The 23,692-nt window shown below is 48.3% G+C and overlaps 1 protein-coding gene across 2 annotated transcripts in view; it reads left to right on the forward strand.

Annotated features, from left to right (window-relative positions):
- Positions 1 to 23,692, forward strand: part of CRCP (CGRP receptor component) — a 57,515-nt gene that overhangs the window by 29,801 nt on the left and 4,022 nt on the right. The window contains exons 4-6 of one of the 2 annotated variants that reach the window (XM_075336315.1): positions 4,281 to 4,375; positions 8,337 to 8,528; positions 17,796 to 17,853. In XM_075336315.1, the coding sequence (XP_075192430.1) occupies positions 4,281 to 4,375; positions 8,337 to 8,528; positions 17,796 to 17,853 (345 nt within the window). The remainder of the gene's footprint in view (positions 1 to 4,280; positions 4,376 to 8,336; positions 8,529 to 17,795; positions 17,854 to 23,692) is intronic. The other variant, XM_075336316.1, reaches the window with a different exon arrangement.

A 23,692-nucleotide genomic window follows, 5' to 3' on the forward strand; every position in this document is an offset into this window, starting at 1 on the left:
CCAGATCCATAGTTGCAGTGGAAGATGGGGCTTCACTCAAAGATGCCACTGACAGACAGATGGAACTATGGTTGAAATCCATCTATGAAGCTATCGGCGCGTCGTTTGCTCCAGCATTCGCAGCCGTATGGGCACTCCAAGCTATCTCAGCTTGTCAGGCGCAGATTAATGCAGTAACACGTACATCTGCCCCGCAAGTGGTGTCCTTAACCACTCAGGCGTCGGCGTTTGCGTCCTACGCCATTAATGCTGTCCTGGACTCTGCGAGCCGTACGGCGGTAGCATCCGCCAATTCGTTGGTAGTCCGCAGGGCCATGTGGCTACGTGAATGGAAGGCAGATTCTGCTTCCAAAAAGTTCTTAACCGGTTTGCCATTGTCTGGCGACCGCTTGTTTGGTGAGCGATTGGATGAAATCATTAAACAATCCAAGGGAAAGGACTCATCCTTACCCCAGTCCAGACCAAACAGACCTCAACCACGGAAGGTACAATCGAGGTTTCGGTCCTTTCGGACCGCGGGCAGGTCTCAATTCTCCTCGTCCAAAAGGCCTCAGAAAGATCAGAGGAACTCCGATTCATGGCGGTCTAAGTCACGTCCTAAAAAGACCGCCGGAGGAACCGCTCCCAAAGCGGCCTCCTCATGACTTTCGGCCTCCTCAAACAGCATCCTCGGTCGGTGGCAGGCTCTCCCGCTTTTGCGACGCCTGGTTGCCACAGGTAAAAGACCGATGGGTGAGAGACATTCTGTCTCACGGTTACAGGATAGAGTTCAGCTCTCGTCCTCCGACTCGTTTCTTCAGAACATCTCCGCCCCCCGAAAGAGCCGATGCTCTTCTGCACGCGGTGTGCACTCTGAAGGCGGAAGGAGTGGTGATCCCTGTTCCTCTTCAGCAACGGGGTCACGGTTTTTACTCCAACCTGTTCGTGCTGCCAAAAAAGGACGGATCCTTCCGTCCTGTTCTGGACCTAAAACTGCTCAACAAGCATGTGAAAACCAGGCGGTTCCGGATGGAATCGCTCCGCTCCGTCATCGCCTCAATGTCCCAAGGAGATTTCCTAGCATCAATCGACATCAAAGATGCTTATCTCCACGTACCGATTGCACCAGAGCATCAGCGCTTCCTGCGCTTCGCCATAGGGGACGAACATCTTCAGTTCGTGGCACTGCCTTTTGGCCTGGCGACAGCCCCACGGGTCTTCACCAAGGTTATGGCAACAGTGGTGGCAATCCTACACTCTCAGGGACACTCGGTGATCCCTTACTTAGACGATCTACTTGTCAAGGCACCATCTCAAGGGGCATGCCAACACAGCCTGAACATTGCTCTGGAGACTCTCCAGAGTTTCGGGTGGATCATCAACTTTCCAAAGTCAAATCTGACACCGGCCCAATCACTGACATATCTTGGCATGGAGTTTCATACTCTCTGTGATAGTGAAGCTTCCGCTGAACAAACAGCGTTCACTACAGACAGGGGTGCAATATCTGCTTCAAGGCCAGTCACACCCCCTGAGGCGCCTCATGCACTTCCTAGGGAAGATGGTAGCAGCAATGGAGGCAGTTCCTTTTGCGCAGTTTCACCTGCGTCCACTTCAATGGGACATTCTCCGCAAATGGGACAGGAAGTCGACGTCCCTCGACAGGAACGTCTCCCTTTCTCGGGCAGCCAAGGCTTCCATTCAGTGGTGGCTTCTCCCCACTTCTCTGTCGAAGGGGAAATCCTTCCTGCCCCCATCCTGGGCGGTGGTCACGACGGACGCGAGCCTGTCAGGGTGGGGAGCGGTTTTTCTCCACCACAGGGCTCAGGGTACTTGGACTCAGACAGAGTCCTCCCTTCAGATCAATGTTCTGGAGATAAGGGCAGTGTATCTTGCCCTAAAGGCGTTCCAGCCGTGGCTGGAAGGCAAACAGATCCGAATTCAGTCGGACAACTCCACAGCGGTGGCATACATCAACCACCAAGGCGGGACACGCAGTCGGCAAGCCTTCCAGGAAGTCCGGCGGATTCTGCTGTGGGTGGAAGCCACAGCCTCCACCATATCCGCAGTTCACATCCCGGGCGTAGAAAACTGGGAAGCAGACTTTCTCAGTCGCCAGGGCATGGACGCAGGGGAATGGTCCCTTCACCCGGACGTGTTTCAGGAGATCTGTTGCCGCTGGGGCATGACGGACGTCGACCTAATGGCGTCCCGGCACAACAACAAGGTCCCAACATTCATGGCACGGTCTCAAGATCACAGAGCTCTGGCGGCAGACACCTTAGTTCAGGATTGGTCGCAGTTTCAACTCCCTTATGTGTTTCCTCCTCTGGCACTGTTGCCCAGAGTGTTACGCAAGATCAGGGCCGACTGCCGCCGCGCCATCCTCGTCGCTCCAGACTGGCCGAGGAGGTCGTGGTACCCGGGTCTGTGGCATCTCACGGTCGGCCAACCGTGGGCACTACCAGACCGACCAGACTTGCTGTCTCAAGGGCCGTTTTTCCATCTGAATTCTGCGGCCCTCAACCTGACTGTGTGGCCATTGAGTCCTGGATCCTAGCGTCTTCAGGGTTATCTCAAGAGGTCATTGCCACTATGAGACAGGCTAGGAAACCATCGTCCGCCAAGATCTACCACAGGACGTGGAAGACATTCCTGTCGTGGTGCTCTGCTCAGGGTTTTTCTCCCTGGCCATTTACCTTGCCCACTTTTCTGTCCTTCCTTCAATCCGGATTGGAAAAGGGTTTGTCGCTCGGCTCCCTTAAGGGACAAGTCTCTGCGCTCTCTGTGTTTTTTCAGAAGCGCCTAGCCAGACTTCCACAGGTACGCACGTTCCTGCAGGGGGTTTGTCACATCGTCCCTCCTTACAAGCGTCCGTTAGAACCCTGGGATCCGAACAGGGTGCTGATGGCTCTTCAGAAACCACCGTTCGAGCCAATGAGGGATATTTCTCTCTCACGCCTTTCGCAGAAAGTGGTCTTCCTAGTAGCAGTCACTTCACTTCGGAGAGTGTCTGAGCTAGCAGCGTTGTCGTGCAAAGCCCCTTTCCTGGTGTTTCACCAGGACAAGGTGGTTCTGCGTCCGGTTCCGGAATTTCTCCCTAAGGTGGTATCCCCCTTTCATCTCAATCAGGATATCTCCTTACCCTCTTTTTGTCCTCATCCAATTCACCAATGTGAAAAGGATTTGCACTTGTTAGATCTGGTGAGAGCACTCAGATTCTACATTTCTCGTACGGCGCCCCTGCGCCGCTCTGATGCACTCTTTGTCCTTGTCGCTGGCCAGCGTAAAGGGTCACAAGCTTCCAAATCAACCCTGGCTCGGTGGATCAAGGAACCAATTCTCGAAGCTTATCGTTCCTCGGGGCTTCCGGTTCCCTCAGGGCTGAAGGCCCATTCTACCAGGGCCGTGGGAGCGTCCTGGGCGTTGCGGCACCAGGCTACGGCTCAGCAGGTGTGTCAGGCAGCTACCTGGTCGAGCCTGCACACTTTCACGAAACACTATCAGGTGCATACCTATGCTTCGGCAGATGCCAGCCTAGGTAGGCGAGTCCTTCAGGCGGCGGTTGCCCACCTGTAGGACGGAGCCGTTTACGGCTCTATTATGAGGTATTATTTTACCCACCCAGGGACTGCTTTTGGACGTCCCAATTGTCTGGGTCTCCCAATGGAGCGACAAAGAAGAAGGGAATTTTGTTTACTTACCGTAAATTCCTTTTCTTCTAGCTCCAATTGGGAGACCCAGCACCCGCCCCTGTTCCCTTCGGGCTGTTGTTCTTTGTGTACACATGTTGTTCATGTTGAATGGTTTCAGTTCTCCGATATTCCTTCGGATTGAATTTACTTTAAACCAATTTATAATTTTTTCCTCCTTCTTGCTTTTGCACCAAAACTGAGGAGCCCGTGATGCACGGGGGGTGTATAGGCAGAAGGGGAGGGGCTTTACACTTTTAGTGTAATACTTTGTGTGGCCTCCGGAGGCATAAGCTATACACCCAATTGTCTGGGTCTCCCAATTGGAGCTAGAAGAAAAGGAATTTACGGTAAGTAAACAAAATTCCCTTCTTTTTTAAGGAGCGTACGTGCCATTTTTCAGTTTTGTGACTTCAATAATTTGGGTTAAAAATCTGTTTGTGTTGGACTATTCGGAGTTGTAGGCTGCCAAGATTGTTACAGCTACCTCTGCCACTGGAAACTATCAATCTTCATCGAAGATTTCATAAAAATTCTATTTGATCATTTTATCAATGTCTGATTATGATGATGATTAAATTTATATTTAATTTCTTGATCTCTTCATAGACACTAAAATATTTGTCTAACAGTCCCTGTCAACGGCAAAGTGCTGAAATTGTGCAAGACTTCCTAACTGCCCTGAAAGGGCATAAGCTAACCAAGTAAGTGCCAAGATTAAAGGCTATGGTCAACTTTGACCTGGATAAAATGAATTTTATATTGGTTAGTCATTACCTTTTTAGTTAGTAACATTGCACTAAGTTTCGGTCAGCAATCTTTATTGCTTCATTCATTTTCAGACTCTTGATGTGAAGTTTGCAGCCTGATTCAAGTTTCTGATTTGCTTCTAGAGGGAGTGTCTCTCCCTGTAATATAGGCTGCATGTGAGCTCTGTGTGTATCTATGGTGTTGCTGTTATCACTGTGTACTGTATCTTACACTAAATTTGCTTTCATATATCAGCACAGCTCCAAAGCTATACTTTCTTCTCCATGTATTTTCCTCCTTGCCTATAGCCTTTTTCTGTGCCTCTGAGATTTTTTCCCCCTTCTAAGGCTGCTTTCACACTACGTTTTTTTAACATGTCAGCTGCGGACGCTGGTAACCAAGGTAAACATTGGGTAACTAAGCGAAGTGCTTTGCTTGGATACCTGATATTTACCTTGGTTATGAGCGTCCGCAGCTACTAGGAGCCGGGCTGCCTGCTCCCTGCACACGTAACCAAGGTAAACATCGGGTAACTAATCAAAGCGCTTTGCTTGGTTACCCGATATTTACCTTGGTTAAGAGCGTCTGCAGCTCTCAGGCGGGGGGGAGAGAGAGACAGAGGGAGGGGAAGAGAGAGACTAATCACGCCAGGCTGGTTTCTGGGCATGCTCAGTAGAGCAAGCAGGAGCCTGTCTATCAGCATGCCAGCGTTCACTTGCGTTTGCATGCAGTATAGTCAGGATCCAGCGACTTGCAGTATTTGGACGCAGCTCCAAAACGCTACAAGTAGCGTTTTTGAAAAAAGTTAAAAAACTGCAACTTGCTGGATCCTCACTATAATGCACGCAAACGCAGGTGAACGCATGTTGACGCGAGTCCATTGCAAATGCATTGAAATGAAAACACATTTGCACTGGATCCGTTTTTGCGTTAAAAAAACGTTCATGACGCATGTTAAAAAAAACGTAGTGTGAAAGCAGCCTAACTGCAGTACTGTGTTCTTCCCACTGCCGAGGTTCTCTCTAAGGCCACATGTCTGAATTTTGCAGCGTGACATTCAGACAGGCCATGGGTCTCCTGCACTGAGCTCAACAGCCTCATATATTCCTATGATTATTCTTAAACCTTCCGCATATGTACAAGCCAACCCCCCCTCTTAGACCCTCTTTTATCTATTTGTTCTACACATTATTCTGGCACTTGCGTTCGTAGAAAAGATAAGACACTGGTAACTCATTGATAGGAAATATAAGCAAAATTATACCAGTCATGCAAATACAGAGACGAAGGGGCATCGCAAAGATAAAGGGCATCTATAAATCACATGACAGTAAAATAGAAGGTACCGTATTTTTCGGACCATAAGACGCACTTTTTTTCCTCCAAATTTGGGAGGAAAGTGTGGGGTGCGTCTTATGGTCTGAAGCTGCGGGGTAGGGAGCTGTGGGGAGTCAGCGCTATGCAGTGAGATCACAGGAGGCAGGGAGGGTCGCAGCTACAGGAAGCCGGCTGCTGGAGAAACCACGTGTGCCCGCTGCTTAAAGTCAGTGAATATTCATTAGCTGCTCCCCGCCCACCTCTCTCTGCAGTCAGCGGGGGTGAGGAGCAGCTAATGAATACTTGTTTAATGTAAACAGCGGTCACACGTGGGTTCTCCAGCCCCCGGCTTCCTGCAGCGGCTGGGGAGACTGTGTGTCCGCTGTGTAGGAGGCAGGAGCAGGGGGCCGCTGCACTCATGTATGGCCGGGGGGAACTGCACATCACTGCAGTGTCCAGGCCAGAGCACGGCATACCTTCACAGCACAGCTGCAGTCTCTGTGCTGAGGGCTCAAATTACTTTCACTTGGGGGCGTGTCCTGACATGGAAGCGCGAGGACGCTGGATCCCAGAGCTCCTGCGCCCACAGCCTAAATATACTAAATCCTGCAGCCCCCACTTACCCAGGATGGCCCCCAAGAAGAGACCGGGGGTAGCGCCCGCTTCTGCCTCCCCGGGGACGAGTCAGAGACCCCAGGGGAGCCTCACAAAGTTTCTGACGGCGCCGGGCTCTGAACCTCCGCAGGCGGCCCGAAGCAAGATGGCGCCGGCGGGCGCGCGGCGTCCTCCAGCGGGGGATTCCCCAGGTGCCGCTCGGCATTCTCCCACAGCCTGTGCAGCGGAGCAGGGGATCAGCAGTGCAGAGAAACGGAGGTCGGAGGCGGCGGTGGCATTGGACGGAGCGGGCCCAGGTACAGAGGACTGGAGGAGGGGGGAGGCTGCTCAGCCTGCCTTGCAGCACGCTGCTGTGGATAGGGGGGGGGCCCTGAGGGGATCATCAGACCCGGGGATACCGGCCATGCTCTGCACACAGGAGCCCCCCCCGCCCACGGGGCACACAGAACCTCAGGTGTTACTAAGCAATATGCATGCTGGCCCCCCATTGGGGGACATACAAGCCCTGAGAGAGCTCATTTTGGCCCTCCCCAGCAAGAAAGATCTGGAGGATGTTGTGGCTAGAATTGAATCCTCCCAGCAGATGGCGCTGTCTGCCCTGAGGGAGGAAATGGTGGTACTGGAGGACAGAATTGAAGCCACAGAGCAGGCTCAGGAGTCCCTGGAGAGCAGAATGGAGAGGATTGAGAGAGACTGTGAGTCATCCAATGCCCGCATCAGAGATCTTGCCCTGCTCTTGGATGATCAAGAGAACAGGGGCAGAAGAAATAACATCAGACTCAAGGGTATACCAGAGGACTGGCCCCAGGAACTTCTGCGTACTAAGGTCTTAAACATCTTTAACCGGGTCACTGATCGCCCCTTGGAGGCTACCTACCTCTTCGACAGAATTCACAGAGTCGCAAGGTCGGGCCCTAGATCTGCCCCCTCCTCTAGAGATGTACTATGTCGTTTGCACTATTATGGAGACAGAGAAAGGATCCTACAGGGAGCTTGGTCATACGGTCCGGTGGAGATGGATGGGGCCATGGTGAGGCTATTCCCTGATGTCTCCGGCCGCACACTATATATGAGACGCCTGCTTCATCCTCTCCTGCTCGGCATCAAAGAAGTAAACGCCTCATATAGATGGGGCCATCCCTTCCATTTGATAGTACGCAAGGGGGACTCCGTGTTTTTGCTGAAGAGGCACTCAGAGCTTCCTGATCTTTTTGCATTCCTGGGAATACCAGACTGCTCAATTCCGGACTGGTTGGAGTGGGAACCCCAGGCACCCCCGAGGTCGCGGAGGAGGAAGGGAGGCACCCGTCCTGCTCAAAGCGGCGATCCTTGAGGGATTTGGCATGTATTGGATGCTGCTGGGAGGAAGGAGTGGTCCAAGTTGTGAGACGACGGTGATTTCGATGAGAGACGGAGTCAAAGTACGGGGAGCTGGGAGGCTCTCTCTTGTCTCTACGACTCCTGAGCAGGAGTCCTGGCCTTGGGCTAGTTTTTTCTGGACATAGTTTACTGCCTAAAGTTTTTGAAAATTCTATTTCTTTGGCAATGTCTAGTTTAAGATTGGGGGGGGGGGGGTGGGGGGGGATGTTTTTCTTTACCGCGTTCATCCTGGGTGGTGGGGTGTGTGGGTGGTTAATCGGCTGACCCTTCTTCTCCGTCGGGGAGAGGGGTCATTTAGTGCTAATAAGAGGGGCGCGGGTCTGCGCTCTGGCCGCATGTCAGTTCTTGTCCCTATCTTTTTCTTAGTAGTCCCTGGGCTGGTCCCTGGTGCTGCGAGCGGCAGTCTCGCTGCTTTTCCTCTTTCTTGTTCTCTTCTCTGATCTTCTTGCCTCTCTCTTTTCCCCCTGCTAAAGGGTCTCAGCTACTTCCCTCTTTGTCAATACTTTTTCTACCCCTCCTCTCTTTTCACCAGCTTTCCCTCTCTCTTTTTTTTTTTTTTTTTTCTCTCCCCTTCCCCTCCTTTCTTTTGATTTGCTCCTCTAGGACCTCGCGACAGAAAATGGTGAAACAGAGGCAGGCCAATCTGCGGGTGGGCTCACTGAATGTCAAGGGCCTTCATAGCCCGGAGAAAAGATCTATCCTGCTGAACCTTCTTTGGAGAAATCGAATCCAGGTAGCCTTCCTCCAGGAGACACACTACTGTGAAGCTAAGCCTTACAGACTCTCGGACAGAAGGTACCCCACTGTGCACCACTCACCCTCCCCTGATCCTAGATTTAGGGGAACGAGCATCCTCATGTCCAGCACGCTCCCGTGGGAATTGTTAGACTCTCAGACAGACGATCTGGGTAGGCTTATGATGCTCAAGGGACGCATAGCTACTCAGATGTTCACATTTGTGGCAGTATACTTGCCTAATGCGGGCCAATGTCCCACCTTGTTGCGGTACCTTGAGAAGATAGAGGAATTCTCGGAGGGCACTTTGGTTCTCGGGGGTGACTTTAACGTAGTCTTGGAACCGTTGAGAGACAGTTCAAAAGGGGTGTCTGGTATGCCACACATGACGCTGCGCCGGATGAGACGGGGATTACATGACCACCAACTGATAGATACTTGGCGATTGCTGCACCCATCAGACAAAGACTTTTCATTTTATTCTGCAGCGCACGACTGCTATTCTAGGTTGGACCTCTTTTTTATTAAACATGGGGACCTACACTCTCTGGTGGATGCGTCAATTGAGTGCATATCTTTTTCTGATCACGCACTGATTACGGTCACTCTGTCCCTTGAATGTCCCATCGGGAGGCAGGGTCAGTGGCTATTGAACACCTCGTTACTCAATGAGCCGGTGACAATGCAAGAAATAAGGGAGGCCCTGAGGGAATACTTTGACTGTAGTGGGGGGGAGGGGATGTCCCCCAACATTGTGTGGGAAGCTCACAAGTGTGTCGTGAGGGGATTATTCATTAAACATGGGGCCCGTCTGAAAAGGGAACGGGAAGCTGAGGTTACATCTCTACTAGCAGACATAAGGGAGTTGGAAGCAGTACATAAGGGGTCTTTGGGAGGGAACGTGGGCGCCAATCTGGCCAGGAAGAGGGAGGAACTCAGGTCCTTGCTATATCAAAAGGCCAAGGGAGTGCTAGCTAAATGCAGGCGGCATTTTTATGAATATGGCAATAAAAGTGGGAGGACCCTGGCTAGAGCCCTCCGGAACCAGAGGGCGAGGGGATATGTTCCTAGAGTGCACATGTCTGGCGACAGGTGGGCCACTCTTCCGAAAGACATTGCCTCCGCCTTTAAAGACTTTTACGCCTCTCTCTACTCAATAGATGGGGGGCGGTCGGAGAGGGCCAGGACGGAACTACGGCAGCGTATCCAGAAGTACATTTCTAACTCCGGGTTGAAACATCTTAAACCTGAGGATGCGGACGCCCTGGAAAGACCCATCTCAGAGGAGGAGTACTGGGCTGCAATTAAAAATTCCCCTACTGGTAAGGCCCCTGGTCCGGATGGCTTTCCCCTGCTTTACTACAAAAAGATGGGCTCCATGTTGCTTCCCCCATTTCTCTCGGCCTTTAACAATATCTCACTCTCTGAAAAAGTTTACTTGCCGAGAGACTCTCTGGCCGCTAATATAGTAGTCATCCCTAAAGAGGGTAAAGACCCATCTCCCTCCTCAACACAGATTTGAAGCTCTTCGCCAGAATATTATCAGAGAGACTCTCTCCATTGCTGGGGGAGATTGTCCACCCTGACCAGGCTGGGTTCATGATGGGAAGGGAAGCGAGGGACAACACCACTAAGGCGTTGAACTTAATCCACAGGGCTAATTCGGAAGGGTTGCCCCTGATGCTCTTGTCGACCGATGCAGAAAAAGCGTTCGACAGAGTCAATTGGATATTCATGGAGGAGGTTCTGCGGGAGGTGGGGTTGGGGAGGATGATGTTCAGGTGGATTTGCTCTCTGTATAGCAATCCCTCTGCTGCGGTCAGGGTGAACGGTCTCCTTTCAGATAGATTTTCCATTCTTAACGGCACAAGGCAGGGATGTCCCCTCTCACCCCTGATCTTTATCCTGACCCTGGAACCCCTGCTTTGCCGAATTAGAGGTAACATTGACATTTCCGGCCCTATAGTTGCGGGTTCCACCTACAAAATCGCGGCGTACGCGGATGATTTACTTTTCTTTATTACTAACCCTCGGGTCTCCCTGCCCAATTTACTGAGAGAGCTGGAAACATACTCCTCTCTTTCTAATTTTAGAATTAACATGTCTAAATCGGAGGCTATGAATGTATCTTTACCCCAAGATCTTGTTATTGCGCTTCAATCTGCGTTTGGGTTTAAGTGGGCTAATCATTCTTTGAGGTATCTGGGGGTCCAGCTGGCAGCGGACAATAGCCAACTATATAAGCTGAACTATCTCCCTCTCCTGCAGTCCATTAGAACAGATTGCGCAAACTGGGCGAGGGGTCTTTTCACATGGTTTGGGAGGTGTGCAATATTGAAGATGAACATATTACCACGGCTTCTCTATCTCTTTCAGGCCCTGCCAATTAAGATCCCGAGCTCTTTTTTCAAGGAAGTGGCCTCACTATATACTAAATTTATTTGGGCAAATAAGCCGGCGAGGCTTTCCCGTTCCCTACTGTGCAGACCTAAGCGTAGGGGTGGGCTGGGAATACCTGATATGAAAAAATATTACTGGGCCACACATATGGTTAGGATTCTGGATTGGTGCCGTCACTCTAGGATGAAACCTTGGGTCGCCCTGGAACAGAGCTTCTCGGAGGTACATTTACCAGCCATGCCTTGGGTCGGGAGCCTGTTCCCGGCCTCTGTGAGATCTCATCCCACCATTGGCGCTACTCTGGAATGCTGTTCGAGGGGAGAGGTTCGGCGCCTTCTCCTGCCGTTGCCTTCTCCCATGTCACCAATTATAGGAGATCCGGATTTCCGTCCCGGCCTCTCAGATCCAGTTTTTCGGAGCTGGGTACAGGGGGGCAGATTCAGAGCTTACCAGATGGGAGGAGAGGGTGACTGGTTGTCTCTTTCGGATATTTGTGGTCTCCTGCCGCCGGACCCCATGGGGAGATGGAGGGCAATGCAGTTGAGACACTTCTTGAGCTCCCTTCCCTGCTTCGCCCGGTATGCTGGGCCTCTCACTAGATTTGAAAAATTGTGCTTGGGAGAGGGGGCCCTGCGGCACTCACTTTCCCTGGCATACAATCTGCTATCAGACCCGGGAGATTTGCCCACCCCGGCTTATTTGCGGCAGTGGGAAAGGGACCTTGGGACGACCTTGTCAGACACGCAGCGAAACAACGTCCTAATGTTGGCACATAAAACCTCGGTCAGTTCCAGAATGTTGGAGGCCAACTTCAAACTTCTGACCAGGTGGTATAGAGTCCCGACCAGGCTTCATAGGATATTCCCCTCAGTCGATCCCGTTTGCTGGAGGTGTGGTTCGGGGGAGGGTGACTACGTGCACATCTTTTGGTCTTGCCCTTCTTTACAACGGTTTTGGTCAGGAGTGAGGGAGGTAACTAGACTGGTGACCGGCACGGCTGAGACATTGGGTCCGGAACTGTATATCTTACAGCTTTCGGAACTCCCGGCTCATAGATACAAGCGCTCTTTGCTTAGGTTTATGGTAATGGCCGCCAGGTCTTGTATCCCGCTTGGCTGGAAGTCTACTACCCCCCCTACACTGGCACAGTGGGTTGCAAGGGTTAATGACCTAAGGCACATGGAGGACCTGACATCCTCTCTCAATGACAGTCAGGAAGGTTTTCGCAGGATCTGGCTCCCATGGTTGGAGTTCACTTACTCGGCGGATTACGCCAGATTACTCGCTCCTCCACGGCTGCTGTGAGGCTCTGGTGGAGCATTCCCTCCTTCCCCCCCCCTTTTTTTTTTTTTTTTTTTTTTTTCTTTTTTCCTCTCTCTTCTCCTCTTCTCCTCTTTTCTCGCTTTCCCTTTCTCTCACCTCTCTGCCCACTATCTTCTCCTACTCTCCCCTCCCCTTTAATCTCTCTCTACCTTTTTCTCTTATCCTGGTTCTAAATTCTTTTCGGGCTTTGCCCTCTCTTTCTATGTTCTGTATTCTACCCATGTTGGGTTGGTTCATAAAAGGATTAAAATGGGACTGACTCGAGCAGTTGCAGTTATTAGATATGTACAGGAGAGCGGAAGGGTGGGATATATGTCAATGTTAAATATTTGAAATCTGTTTTTCTGCTCTTTGTGGAACAGTGGTTATTTTGTATGTTCTCGTGTCGGTCTTTAAAATAAAGAATTTAAAAAAAAAAAAATTACTTTCACTTTGCTCCTGCTGCCTTTACACTAGAAACAGTCTCCCGTAGCTGACAAGGACCTACAGTGATGTAATGCAGAGGGGTGGGCAGAGCAGCTCAGAACAGCACAGTGCCCTCCTCTTCATTACATCACTGCAGGTCCTTGACATATGGGAGACTGTGTTTGTAATGCCAGGAACAAACTGAAGCATGGTGAGCAGCACATCAGTAAAAGTAAGGCAATAAATAGCATAGTATATAAAGGCATTACTGTACACCTGGATGGGATGGATCATATATATATTTATACACACACACACACTATATAACTATATACACACACACACAGTATATAACTCTATATATACACACACACACACACTATATAACTATACACACACACACACACTATATAACTATACACACACACATATACATATACATACACACACATACATACACACACACACACACACACACACACACACAATATAACTATATATACACACACACACACAATATAACTATATATACACACACACACACACACCAGATTGGAGGATCACACATATGATGGGGAACATACATATTCCACAATAGGGGCCATATATACCTGGAAGGTACCCAGAATGGGGGATATGAGGACAGAATTTGGGGATATTATTACCTCAGTAACACTGTCAGCAGTAAAATAACAGTGTGTCATAACCACATTCTTTTACTTTAATTTTATTTTTTTTTCTATTGTTTCCTCCTCTAAAACAAGGGTGCGTCTTATAGTCCGGTGCGTCTTAGTCCGAAAAATACGGTAATAAGCTTATACATAATATTTATCTTGATACTGTCACAAATTGAAAAGAGAGGGGTAAATGGCATACAGGCACCTGCCTATGAGGCTGATTACTTTGCCTCTGATGTGTGCATCACATTTTGTACTCAGTCCGCAAAAGGGAAATGCTTCAAATTGGCCTAACCCTGAGAGAATGGAAGGCGTGCAGACCGCCTCAGAAGTAAGCGGAGCTCTGACGGATCTGTAACATTTTTGCAGATCACTCGTATAAAGGATTTACAGGCACTTGGCAGTAGCAAAATAGATTATTTTTTAATAAAGAATATTTCGAAAATTGTTTAAATTTTCTCTTAGGAAGCAAAAAAAAAACACAACCAGTTGGTGAGAAGGTGTCCATAACCTTTATAATGACTCTGTACTAATGCAAAAATAGTGTAATAAACTTATGAGTTCTCCAGTATTTTATATTGATGGCATATCCTTAGGATCAGATTGGTGGGGGTGCGACACCCGACACCCCACTGATCAGCTGCTCGGGTGCTACCTCTATTCATATTAATAGGAGTGGACGTGTAATACTCCGCTGCAACCACTACTGAACTGTGCTTTTCCACTCTGTAACTCCTCAGTTATGGCTGGCAGTGACAGCACCAAGAACAGCTGATCAGTAGGGGTGCCGGGTGTCGCACCACTACCGATCTGATCTGATACTGATGACTTGTCCTAAGGATAGGCCATCAGTAAAAAATAGTCCCAGACAACACCTTTTATTTCTGAATGTGATCTACTACCTGGATGTTCAAAAATCTATATATATAATTGCCTTATTCTGTCTGTCTGTCTGTCTGTCTGTCTGTCTGTCTGTCTGTCTGTCTGTCTGTCTGTCTGTCTGTCTGTCTGTCTGTCTGTCTGTCTGTCTGTCTGTCTGTCTGTCTGTCTGTCTGTCTGTCTGTCTGTCTGTCTGTCTATCTGTCTGTCTGTCATGCTCCGAAATTGTGTCCTTACGGTGACACAAAGCTGATTGGCCGCTGGGCTCGCCATGGCCCCGCCCCCCCACACGGATTGGCCTCTCGCCCCGGCTCTCTGCAGGCCCCGCCCCCCTCACGCAATCCACGCTCGCTCTGGCCCAACTGACACGGGGCTCCGATTCCCAGGTGAGTACACACGCATCATATCACACTCACTCTCACACACACCTCACACATCACAACATGCTGGGATATCGCTTGCTTCTACACCGGCTCCGTCAGGATCCCGGCAGCGCCAGACATAACCTTGCGATGCTGGGATCTTCACGGAGGCCGTGAAAGCTGGTAACCATTATACACATCGGGTAACTAAGGTCCCTTAGTTACCCGATGTGTATCATAGTTACCAGTGTACACCGGCTCACACTCACTCTCACACACACCTCACACACACATCACATCGCATCCACACATCAAGGTCCTGCAGCGGCGGAAAATACAGACACATAACAGCACACACACACACACACACAAATCAGATCACACTCACACACACACACACATCACATCGCATCCAAATACTCACAACATCCTGGGATATCGCTTGCTTCTCGGCCTCGATATTGTGCTGTTGTGATCTTCCAGGACCTGCCGGAGGATCACATGGCCAGAAGCATGTGATATCCCCGGATGTTGTGAGTATAAGCGCGTATGTGCGATATCGTCAGTGTCTGTGTGTGTGAGTGGATGCGATCGGGTGTGTGTGAGTGGATGCGATCGGGTGTGTGAGTGTCGGCAGAGGAGCACGGCGTGCTGGAGGAGGCTGGGAGCAGAGAGGCTGATCATGGGGAAGGCTGGGAGGAGAGAGGCAGATGGTGGGGGAGCGGAGGCTGATGCTGGGGAGGCTGGGAGAGGGAGGCTGATGCTGAGGGAGGCTGGGAGGAGGGAGGCTGGGAGAGGTAGGCTGAGAGAAGAGAGGCTGATGCACACACACACACACACACACACACACACACACACACACACACACACACACACACACACGCGCACTGCACAACACACCACACACACACACACACACTGGGAACCACAAACAACTGCCCTACACAGACACCCACACATACAGACAACGCTGCACACACAGACAACGCTGCACACACAAACACCGCGGCACACACAAATATACGCACATACCGCACAACACACACATTGCTCAAAACATACCTCCCCCCAAAACACACCACACACACACAAACCGCGCAACACACACACAACGCTACAGACACACAGCACTCCACAAACAACGCAACACACATACAACACCGCTCTCACCCCCCGTCACACCCAGACAACACCCAGAACATGTACAGCGCCTACACAAACACTTGGTAACTACAGACAACAACATCTCTCTCTATATATATATATATATATATATATATATAACAAAAATCATACATGAACTACACAATACGTAAATTCTAGAATACCCGATGCGTAGAATCGGGCCACCTTCTAGTAATCACATAAGAGAATGCAGTTATCACATGGAATAAACAGCAATGAACAACATGTGTGGCGCTGTGCAGAGGAATTATGAATGATCTGCTTTATGTAGGGTAAGTATAGATGGGGGGCATTAGTATGGCAGTGCTATGGGTTACTAAATCAGCTGCCACAGTGTAAAGTCCGTGTCATAAAGGATTCATCCACTAGTAGAGGCAATAGCTTTGAGATCTCTGGATATGTGAAAATCCTGCAGAGATCCATATGGTGCTGATTTGGCTTTGTTCATCATCATAAGCGACTATATGAATAATAAATTACATGGACGTCCGTAGTAAATTAACCAGGCTTCATAGATAAGGGCTGAGTCTTGTTTCTTCTCATCATTGTGAGGTACACCCATCCAATAGCACAGGACAGCTGACTCGGTGTGCCGCATCGGTTGGTGCCTGGTGGTACATCTGTGTCATCCAGTTAGTAGTCTAAAATATTTGAAGGAATTGAAAGAAACTGACCTTTGATAACGGCGTTTCTATTGCTGGGATCCTTGTGCCCCCGGTGACTTTGGAGGGCTGTGTGACCTCTACAGTCCTATTTATTTTAATGCCTTTGGTATCCACTCAGTCCTTCAGTGTTACCTAGTGAGATAGGTATATAACAGCATGGTGGACCTATAAACAAGCTCATGGCTGATTTATAGGTTTTCTCAGAGTTTTCCCTAATTGTATGGTAAAGAACTAGGGAAATGTGTTACAGAATGTGTTTGCTATAGACAGTCAATGAGGCCATGCTGCAGATATCTATCTTCTGTGTCATGCTGTCAGTTTTTGGCACGTCATGCAGTGTGCTGTGATTTGGGGACAGTAACAGGACAATCTGCTTGCACTGTATCGTGCGCCATAGAAAAATGGAGTAGTGACAATAAGAAACATTGTGTGTTCATTGATGCCTGATAAACAATAAATCTGGTGACCCCTTTTCTGTCACACAACAACTTTCCATCACCGTGCTCACAAAAAAGTACCAATAAATCTATTACTCCAAGAACATGAGCAAAATTGCTGAAAAAAAGCATAAAGTTTATTTTTATAAATATTTTTCGAAGTGCATAGAGTAAATAATTGAGAATACATCACACACAAGTCATGATAACAAGAGGATGGAAATTGGATAATGGAATAGATATGTAAATTAGCGATAGAACAGGACTACAATTATAGTGCTAAACAACCTCAGTAATAGAGTGAATAATGCAGAGTCTCAAATTATTATAGTAAATACACCTTTAAAAAAAAAATTAATATGAGACAGGGCTAATGGTACGCCCAGAAGTAATACGGAAAGTGAATGGCGATTAAGAAGCATAAGAGTAATTGTTACATAAATGAATACTTGGATGCCAATAGGGCGTATACCATAGGTGAATCAGCAATTAGGAGTGTAGTGCTGGACAATCTAAGGCTATGTGCGCACGTTGCGTACAGTCACTGCAGAAATTTCTGCAGCGATCTGAAGAGCACATGTGCGCTTTAAATCGCTGCAGAAATGTCCGTAGTGAAGCCGATTCCATGCGCTCTGTCTGCAGCTCCTCCCATATAGACAGAGCAGGAGCTGCCGGCAAAGCGCACGGAAGAAGTGACATGTCACTTCTTTTTACGCAGCGCTTCGGCAGTAGCCGAAGCGCTGCGCTCTAAAACGCCACGTGCGCACGGCCCCTGCACAATCTCCATAGACTGTGCAGGGGACGCAGGACGCATGCAGTTATGCTGCGCTACAAAGCGCAGCGTAACTGCATGTATTTACGCAACGTGTGCACATAGCCTAACTCATGTATCATTTCCTATGGAACATAGTCTCATGCATTACATATATACCTACGTGATAATAATGATGCTGCATATAAATAATATTGAAACAAATCTATTTTATTTCCACAGAGCAGAAAAACTACAGCTGCTTAACCACCGACCGATAACAGCCGTAGAAATTCAGCTGGTACGTACAGATGTGTTGTAGCCGGAGGAAAGATATTTGAACTCGGAGTTTGTTGGTTTTGTTCTTAAGGGCATTGAAAGAGAAGAAATTCAGTAATTATTGATGATGCAGGTGGTGAAAGCCGCTCCAAGAAATAAAATTAAGAAAATACCAGCGTACATAGGTTCTTAAGTCATCTTTTTTTTTTTTTTTTGACGATTTTTGGAAGGTTTATTAAACATTTAAGACTAGTGCACTTTACGCCAATTTTAAAGGGAATCTGCCAGTAGGATCAACCCTCCTAAGGCATGTCCTTCATGAAAAGAAAAACTCAAGTGCAGTTTCACTAACTGTAGGCTTCTTTATTATTAAAATCACAAGAATACAGTACATGCCACATTCTCTATGATGCACCTACTAGTTTCTGGTGTCAAGTACCCTTACCATTTTTTGTGATTTTAATAATCTAGAGGCCCACAGTTAGTGAAGCTGGACTTGGATTTGTCTTCTCATCACGTTTACACGTTTTGTCAAGGCAAATCCATGCTTCTAACGAGGGCTTGTTACAATGCGGTGAGCTGGATCTTGTTGTGAAGTCTTATTACAGAGAATTCCACCTTTATCTTAATACTAGCTGTACTACCCGGCTTCGCCCGGGTTAATAACTGTTAACAAAATAGAATGTATTAACAAAAATGTATTCTGCACACAAACACCACAAAACAAATAGATAGAAATGTAATTATTAAAAGGCAAAAACTAAGCTAATAGAAGCATTTCACAACATATATTTCAACACCACAGATATTCCACACAGATTTAACTAAATTGGCCAAGTAATGTCCACGGTCTGTCTCTTTCCAGGTCTGTCTCTTTCCAGGTCTGTCTCTTTCCAGGTCTGTCTCTTTCCAGGTCTGTCTCTTTCCAGGTCTGTCTCTTTCCAGGTCTGTCTCTTTCCAGGTCTGTCTCTTTCCAGGTCTGTCTCTTTCCAGGTCTGTCTCTTTCCAGGTCTGTCTCTTTCCAGGTCTGTCTCTTTCCAGGTCTGTCTCTTTCCAGGTCTGTCTCTTTCTTTCCAGGTCTGTCTCTTTCTTTCCAGGTCTGTCTCTTTCTTTCCAGGTCTGTCTCTTTCTTTCCAGGTCTGTCTCTTTCTTTCCAGGTCTGTCTCTTTCTTTCCAGGTCTGTCTCTTTCTTTCCAGGTCTGTCTCTTTCTTTCCAGGTCTGTCTCTTTCTTTCCAGGTCTGTCTCTTTCTTTCCAGGTCTGTCTCTTTCTTTCCAGGTCTGTCTCTTTCTTTCCAGGTCTGTCTCTTTCTTTCCAGGTCTGTCTCTTTCTTTCCAGGTCTGTCTCTTTCTTTCCAGGTCTGTCTCTTTCTTTCCAGGTCTGTCTCTTTCTTTCCAGGTCTGTCTCTTTCTTTCCAGGTCTGTCTCTTTCTTTCCAGGTCTGTCTCTTTCTTTCCAGGTCTCTTTCTTTCCAGGTCTGTCTCTTTCTTTCCAGGTCTGTCTCTTTCTTTCCAGGTCTGTCTCTTTCTTTCCAGGTCTGTCTCTTTCTTTCCAGGTCTGTCTCTTTCTTTCCAGGTCTGTCTCTTTCTTTCCAGGTCTGTCTCTTTCTTTCCAGGTCTGTCTCTTTCTTTCCAGGTCTGTCTCTTTCTTTCCAGGTCTGTCTCTTTCTTTCCAGGTCTGTCTCTTTCTTTCCAGGTCTGTCTCTTTCTTTCCAGGTCTGTCTCTTTCTTTCCAGGTCTGTCTCTTTCTTTCCAGGTCTGTCTCTTTCTTTCCAGGTCTGTCTCTTTCTTTCCAGGTCTGTCTCTTTCTTTCCAGGTCTGTCTCTTTCTTTCCAGGTCTGTCTCTTTCTTTCCAGGTCTGTCTCTTTCTTTCCAGGTCTGTCTCTTTCTTTCCAGGTCTGTCTCTTTCTTTCCAGGTCTGTCTCTTTCTTTCCAGGTCTGTCTCTTTCTTTCCAGGTCTGTCTCTTTCTTTCCAGGTCTGTCTCTTTCTTTCCAGGTCTGTCTCTTTCTTTCCAGGTCTGTCTCTTTCTTTCCAGGTCTGTCTCTTTCTTTCCAGGTCTGTCTCTTTCTTTCCAGGTCTGTCTCTTTCTTTCCAGGTCTGTCTCTTTCTTTCCAGGTCTGTCTCTTTCTTTCCAGGTCTGTCTCTTTCTTTCCAGGTCTGTCTCTTTCTTTCCAGGTCTGTCTCTTTCTTTCCAGGTCTGTCTCTTTCTTTCCAGGTCTGTCTCTTTCTTTCCAGGTCTGTCTCTTTCTTTCCAGGTCTGTCTCTTTCTTTCCAGGTCTGTCTCTTTCTTTCCAGGTCTGTCTCTTTCTTTCCAGGTCTGTCTCTTTCTTTCCAGGTCTGTCTCTTTCTTTCCAGGTCTGTCTCTTTCTTTCCAGGTCTGTCTCCGCACCGACATCTTATTACCTCACATATAAGCTTCTTATACTATGAATGTCTTTTGTTCCTATAGCAACCAATCACAGTTCCTACTAATAACCTGTAGTTCCAGGCTCCATTTACTTTAATGGAGCCATATTTTTTGGAGAGTAACTAAAGCGCGGGGTTACATTTTCCTGTCAAAACATAGTCTACGACGTTCCCTGGGTCACATGAGGTGTCTGTGCAAAATTTTGTGATTGTAAATGCGACGGTGCGGATACACTTTTCGTTTCACTTTTTCCCCACTATGTAGATAGGGGGCAATATTGATTGGTAAATAGGAATACGCAGGGTTAAAATTTCGCCTCACAACATAGCCTATGACACTATCGGGGTCCAGACGTGTGAGTGTGCAAAATTTTGTGGCTGTAGCGGCGACGGTGCAGATGCCAATCCCGGACATACACACACACACACACACACACACACACACACACACACACACACACACACACACACACACACACACACACACACACACACACACACTCAGCTTTATAAGATGTAAATGAACTGTTAAGCTATATGGGCCGGACACTGATCTCCCCAAGAATCTGTCTGCCTCCATAAAAATAAGCCTATACTCGCCTTCGGTGCTGCTGCAGTTCCACTAATGTCTGAAGCCTTGTTCCTGAGGGACATTTTGACAAGTGGGCCCCACGACCAAACAGCGCTTGGCATCGGTCTCCCTGCCTTCAGACATTTGAGCGATGCACTGACTTCCTGCTCAAATGTCCGAAAGCTGGGAGAAAGAAGCCGGCAGTGATTGGTCGCGGGGCAAGCGTGTCATAATAATGTCAATTGGGCCCTGGAAGCGTTGCTTCAGACATCGCTGGAACCGCGGCCGCGACAGAGGTGAGTATAGGCTTTTTTCTTTTTTACAGGGCGAACAAGGGGAATGAGAAGGGAGTTATCCAAGTAGTGGACAACCCCTTTAATACACAGTAAAGATTTTTTTGCGCGCAATGACTGCCTGAAGTCTGAAAGCCATGGACGTTACAAAAACTGTTTTTCCTCCTTTGTGATGCTTTTCCAGGCCTTTACTGTAGTAGACTTCAGTTGTTGCTTGTTTGTGGGTCTTTCAGCCTTACGTTTTGTCTTGTGCATGTGAAATGCAGCTCATTTGGGTTGACAGGTGCGCTCTCCCCATACTCTGCAGGTTATGGCTGTGTGTGGCAGCCAGGACCTCCTGCTAACAATCACTGGTTAACCTTTTATATCCCACGGACAGCAAGATTTAACACGTGCCAGCATGGAAGTGCACCATTTTAAGCTCCCATCAGCGAGCTCATGACATGATCGCAGGTTGTCACTGCATTACTATAACAGCAGGGGCTCTGCTGAAGACCTCTGTGCTTGTCATAGCAGCGCTGCTTTGAAACCTTGCTTGGCTTCAAAGGAAACTGATATTTTTATGTATTTTTTTTTTTTACTACATGAAGCAATGCTGTATATAGCATATGCGATCAGACAATCCCTTAAGGGGACAAATAAACATTAAAAAGTAAAAATAAAATATATGAAAAGTAAAAGATCAAATCCGCCCCTCTTTTGCTCAATTAAAAATGGATAATTTGTTTTTTAAATACAGATGTGGTATCACCACTTTCAGAAAAGTCAAAATATAAAAATATTTACCGTATTTTTCGGACCATAAGACGCACTTTTTTCCCCCCAAATGTTGGGGAAAAGTGGGGGGTGTGTCTTATGGTCTGAATGTGGCTGCGGTACAGCGGGTCATCGGGGACACGAGCAGGCTGTAGCAGCCTGCCGTGACCACGTGGACCTGCTCATTTAATATGCACGCCCATCATCCCTCAGCGCTGAAGCAGGCACTGACAGGTGGGCGGAATGATGGGCGGGGGATAAACAGCCGGCCCGCATGATCACCCCTGGCAACTACGGCCTGGAGTGATCATGTGAGGCTGTATTCACTGCTCCCCGTGCATCATCATCAGCGTGGGGTGCAGTGAATCAGTGTACAGTACTCACCGTTCCCCTGCAGCATCGCTCGTTCTCCCGTCTGTGTCAGCGGCAGCGCCGCTGAGTGGAGCCATCCCCGTTACCTTGCTGTATCGCAATCATCTCCTGTGCCGTCGGCTGGGTGGAGACTAGCGGCGCGCACAGCGATGACGTCATCGCTGTGCGCACGTGTCCACACGCAGCCGGCACAGACACAGGAGATGATCGCGATGCAGCAGGGTAACGGGGACGGCTCCTCTCAGCGGCGCTGCCGCTGACACAGACGGGAGGACAAGTGATGCTGCAGGAGAACGGGAACGGCACCACTCAGCGGCGCTGACACAGACCGGAGGACGAGCAATGCTGCAGGGAGTGAGGTGAGCTGAGGTGAGTATGAACGTTTATTTTTTTTTTTATGTGCCACAGGATGCGGCCATACACCAGGATGGGGGTATAATATGAGCAGGATGGGGTCATCTGAGCAGGATGGGGTCATCTGAGCAGGATGGGGTCATCTGAGCAGGATGGGGTCATCTAAGCAGGATTAGGGTCATCTGAGCAGGATGGGGTCATCTGAGCAGGATGGGGTCATCTGAGCAGGATGGGGTCATCTGAGCAGGATGGGGTCATGTGAGCAGGATGGGGTCATGTGAGCAGGATGGGGTCATGTGAGCAGGATGGGGTCATGTGAGCAGGATGGGGTCATGTGAGCAGGATGGGGTCATGTGAGCAGGATGGGGTCACGTGAGCAGGATGGGGTCACGTGAGCAGGATGGGGTCACGTGAGCAGGATGGGGTCACGTGAGCAGGATGGGGTCATATGCCATGATGGGTTATATAGCAGGATGCGGCCATATGCCAGTATATAGCAGGATGCGGCCATATGGCAGGATGACGGTATATAGCAGGATGAGGGACATATACTGTATATACAAGGCAGGAGGATCATTACCAGGATGCGGCACCTTAGAGAATTTGGGGACATTAGCCCCATAACAGTGTCAGCAGCAGATCCTCGCCCCATAAGTGTGTCATGACCACATTTTTTGCTTAAAATTTTATTTTCCTCCTCTAAAACCAGGGTGCGTCTTATAGTCCGAAAAATACGGCAACTTGCTCCGTAAACAAAATAAAAATCAAGAACACCAAAATTAACTTTTTTTTTGTGGGCGGGGGGGAGGGAGTGTGGCTGCAATACCACAAAAATGCAGTAACTAGCGATCAAAACATCATGTCCCAAAATGGTATCAATAAAAATGTCTCGCCTCGCAAAAAGTCATTACACAGCTCCATCGATCGAAGAATGAAAGCATTACGGGTCTTTAAAAATGGCACTTGAATACCCCCAATTTTTTATTTTTTTTTTTTGTAACCTTCAGATTTTTTTTTCTTCGCTACTATTATATAATAATAATAATAATAATAATAATAAAAAACTGGATGTTTTGTATCGCCATAATCGTACTGATGAAGAAACTCATAC

Source organism: Anomaloglossus baeobatrachus, chromosome 2 (genome assembly GCF_048569485.1).
Source record: "Anomaloglossus baeobatrachus isolate aAnoBae1 chromosome 2, aAnoBae1.hap1, whole genome shotgun sequence".
NCBI classification, from domain to species: domain Eukaryota; kingdom Metazoa; phylum Chordata; class Amphibia; order Anura; family Aromobatidae; genus Anomaloglossus; species Anomaloglossus baeobatrachus.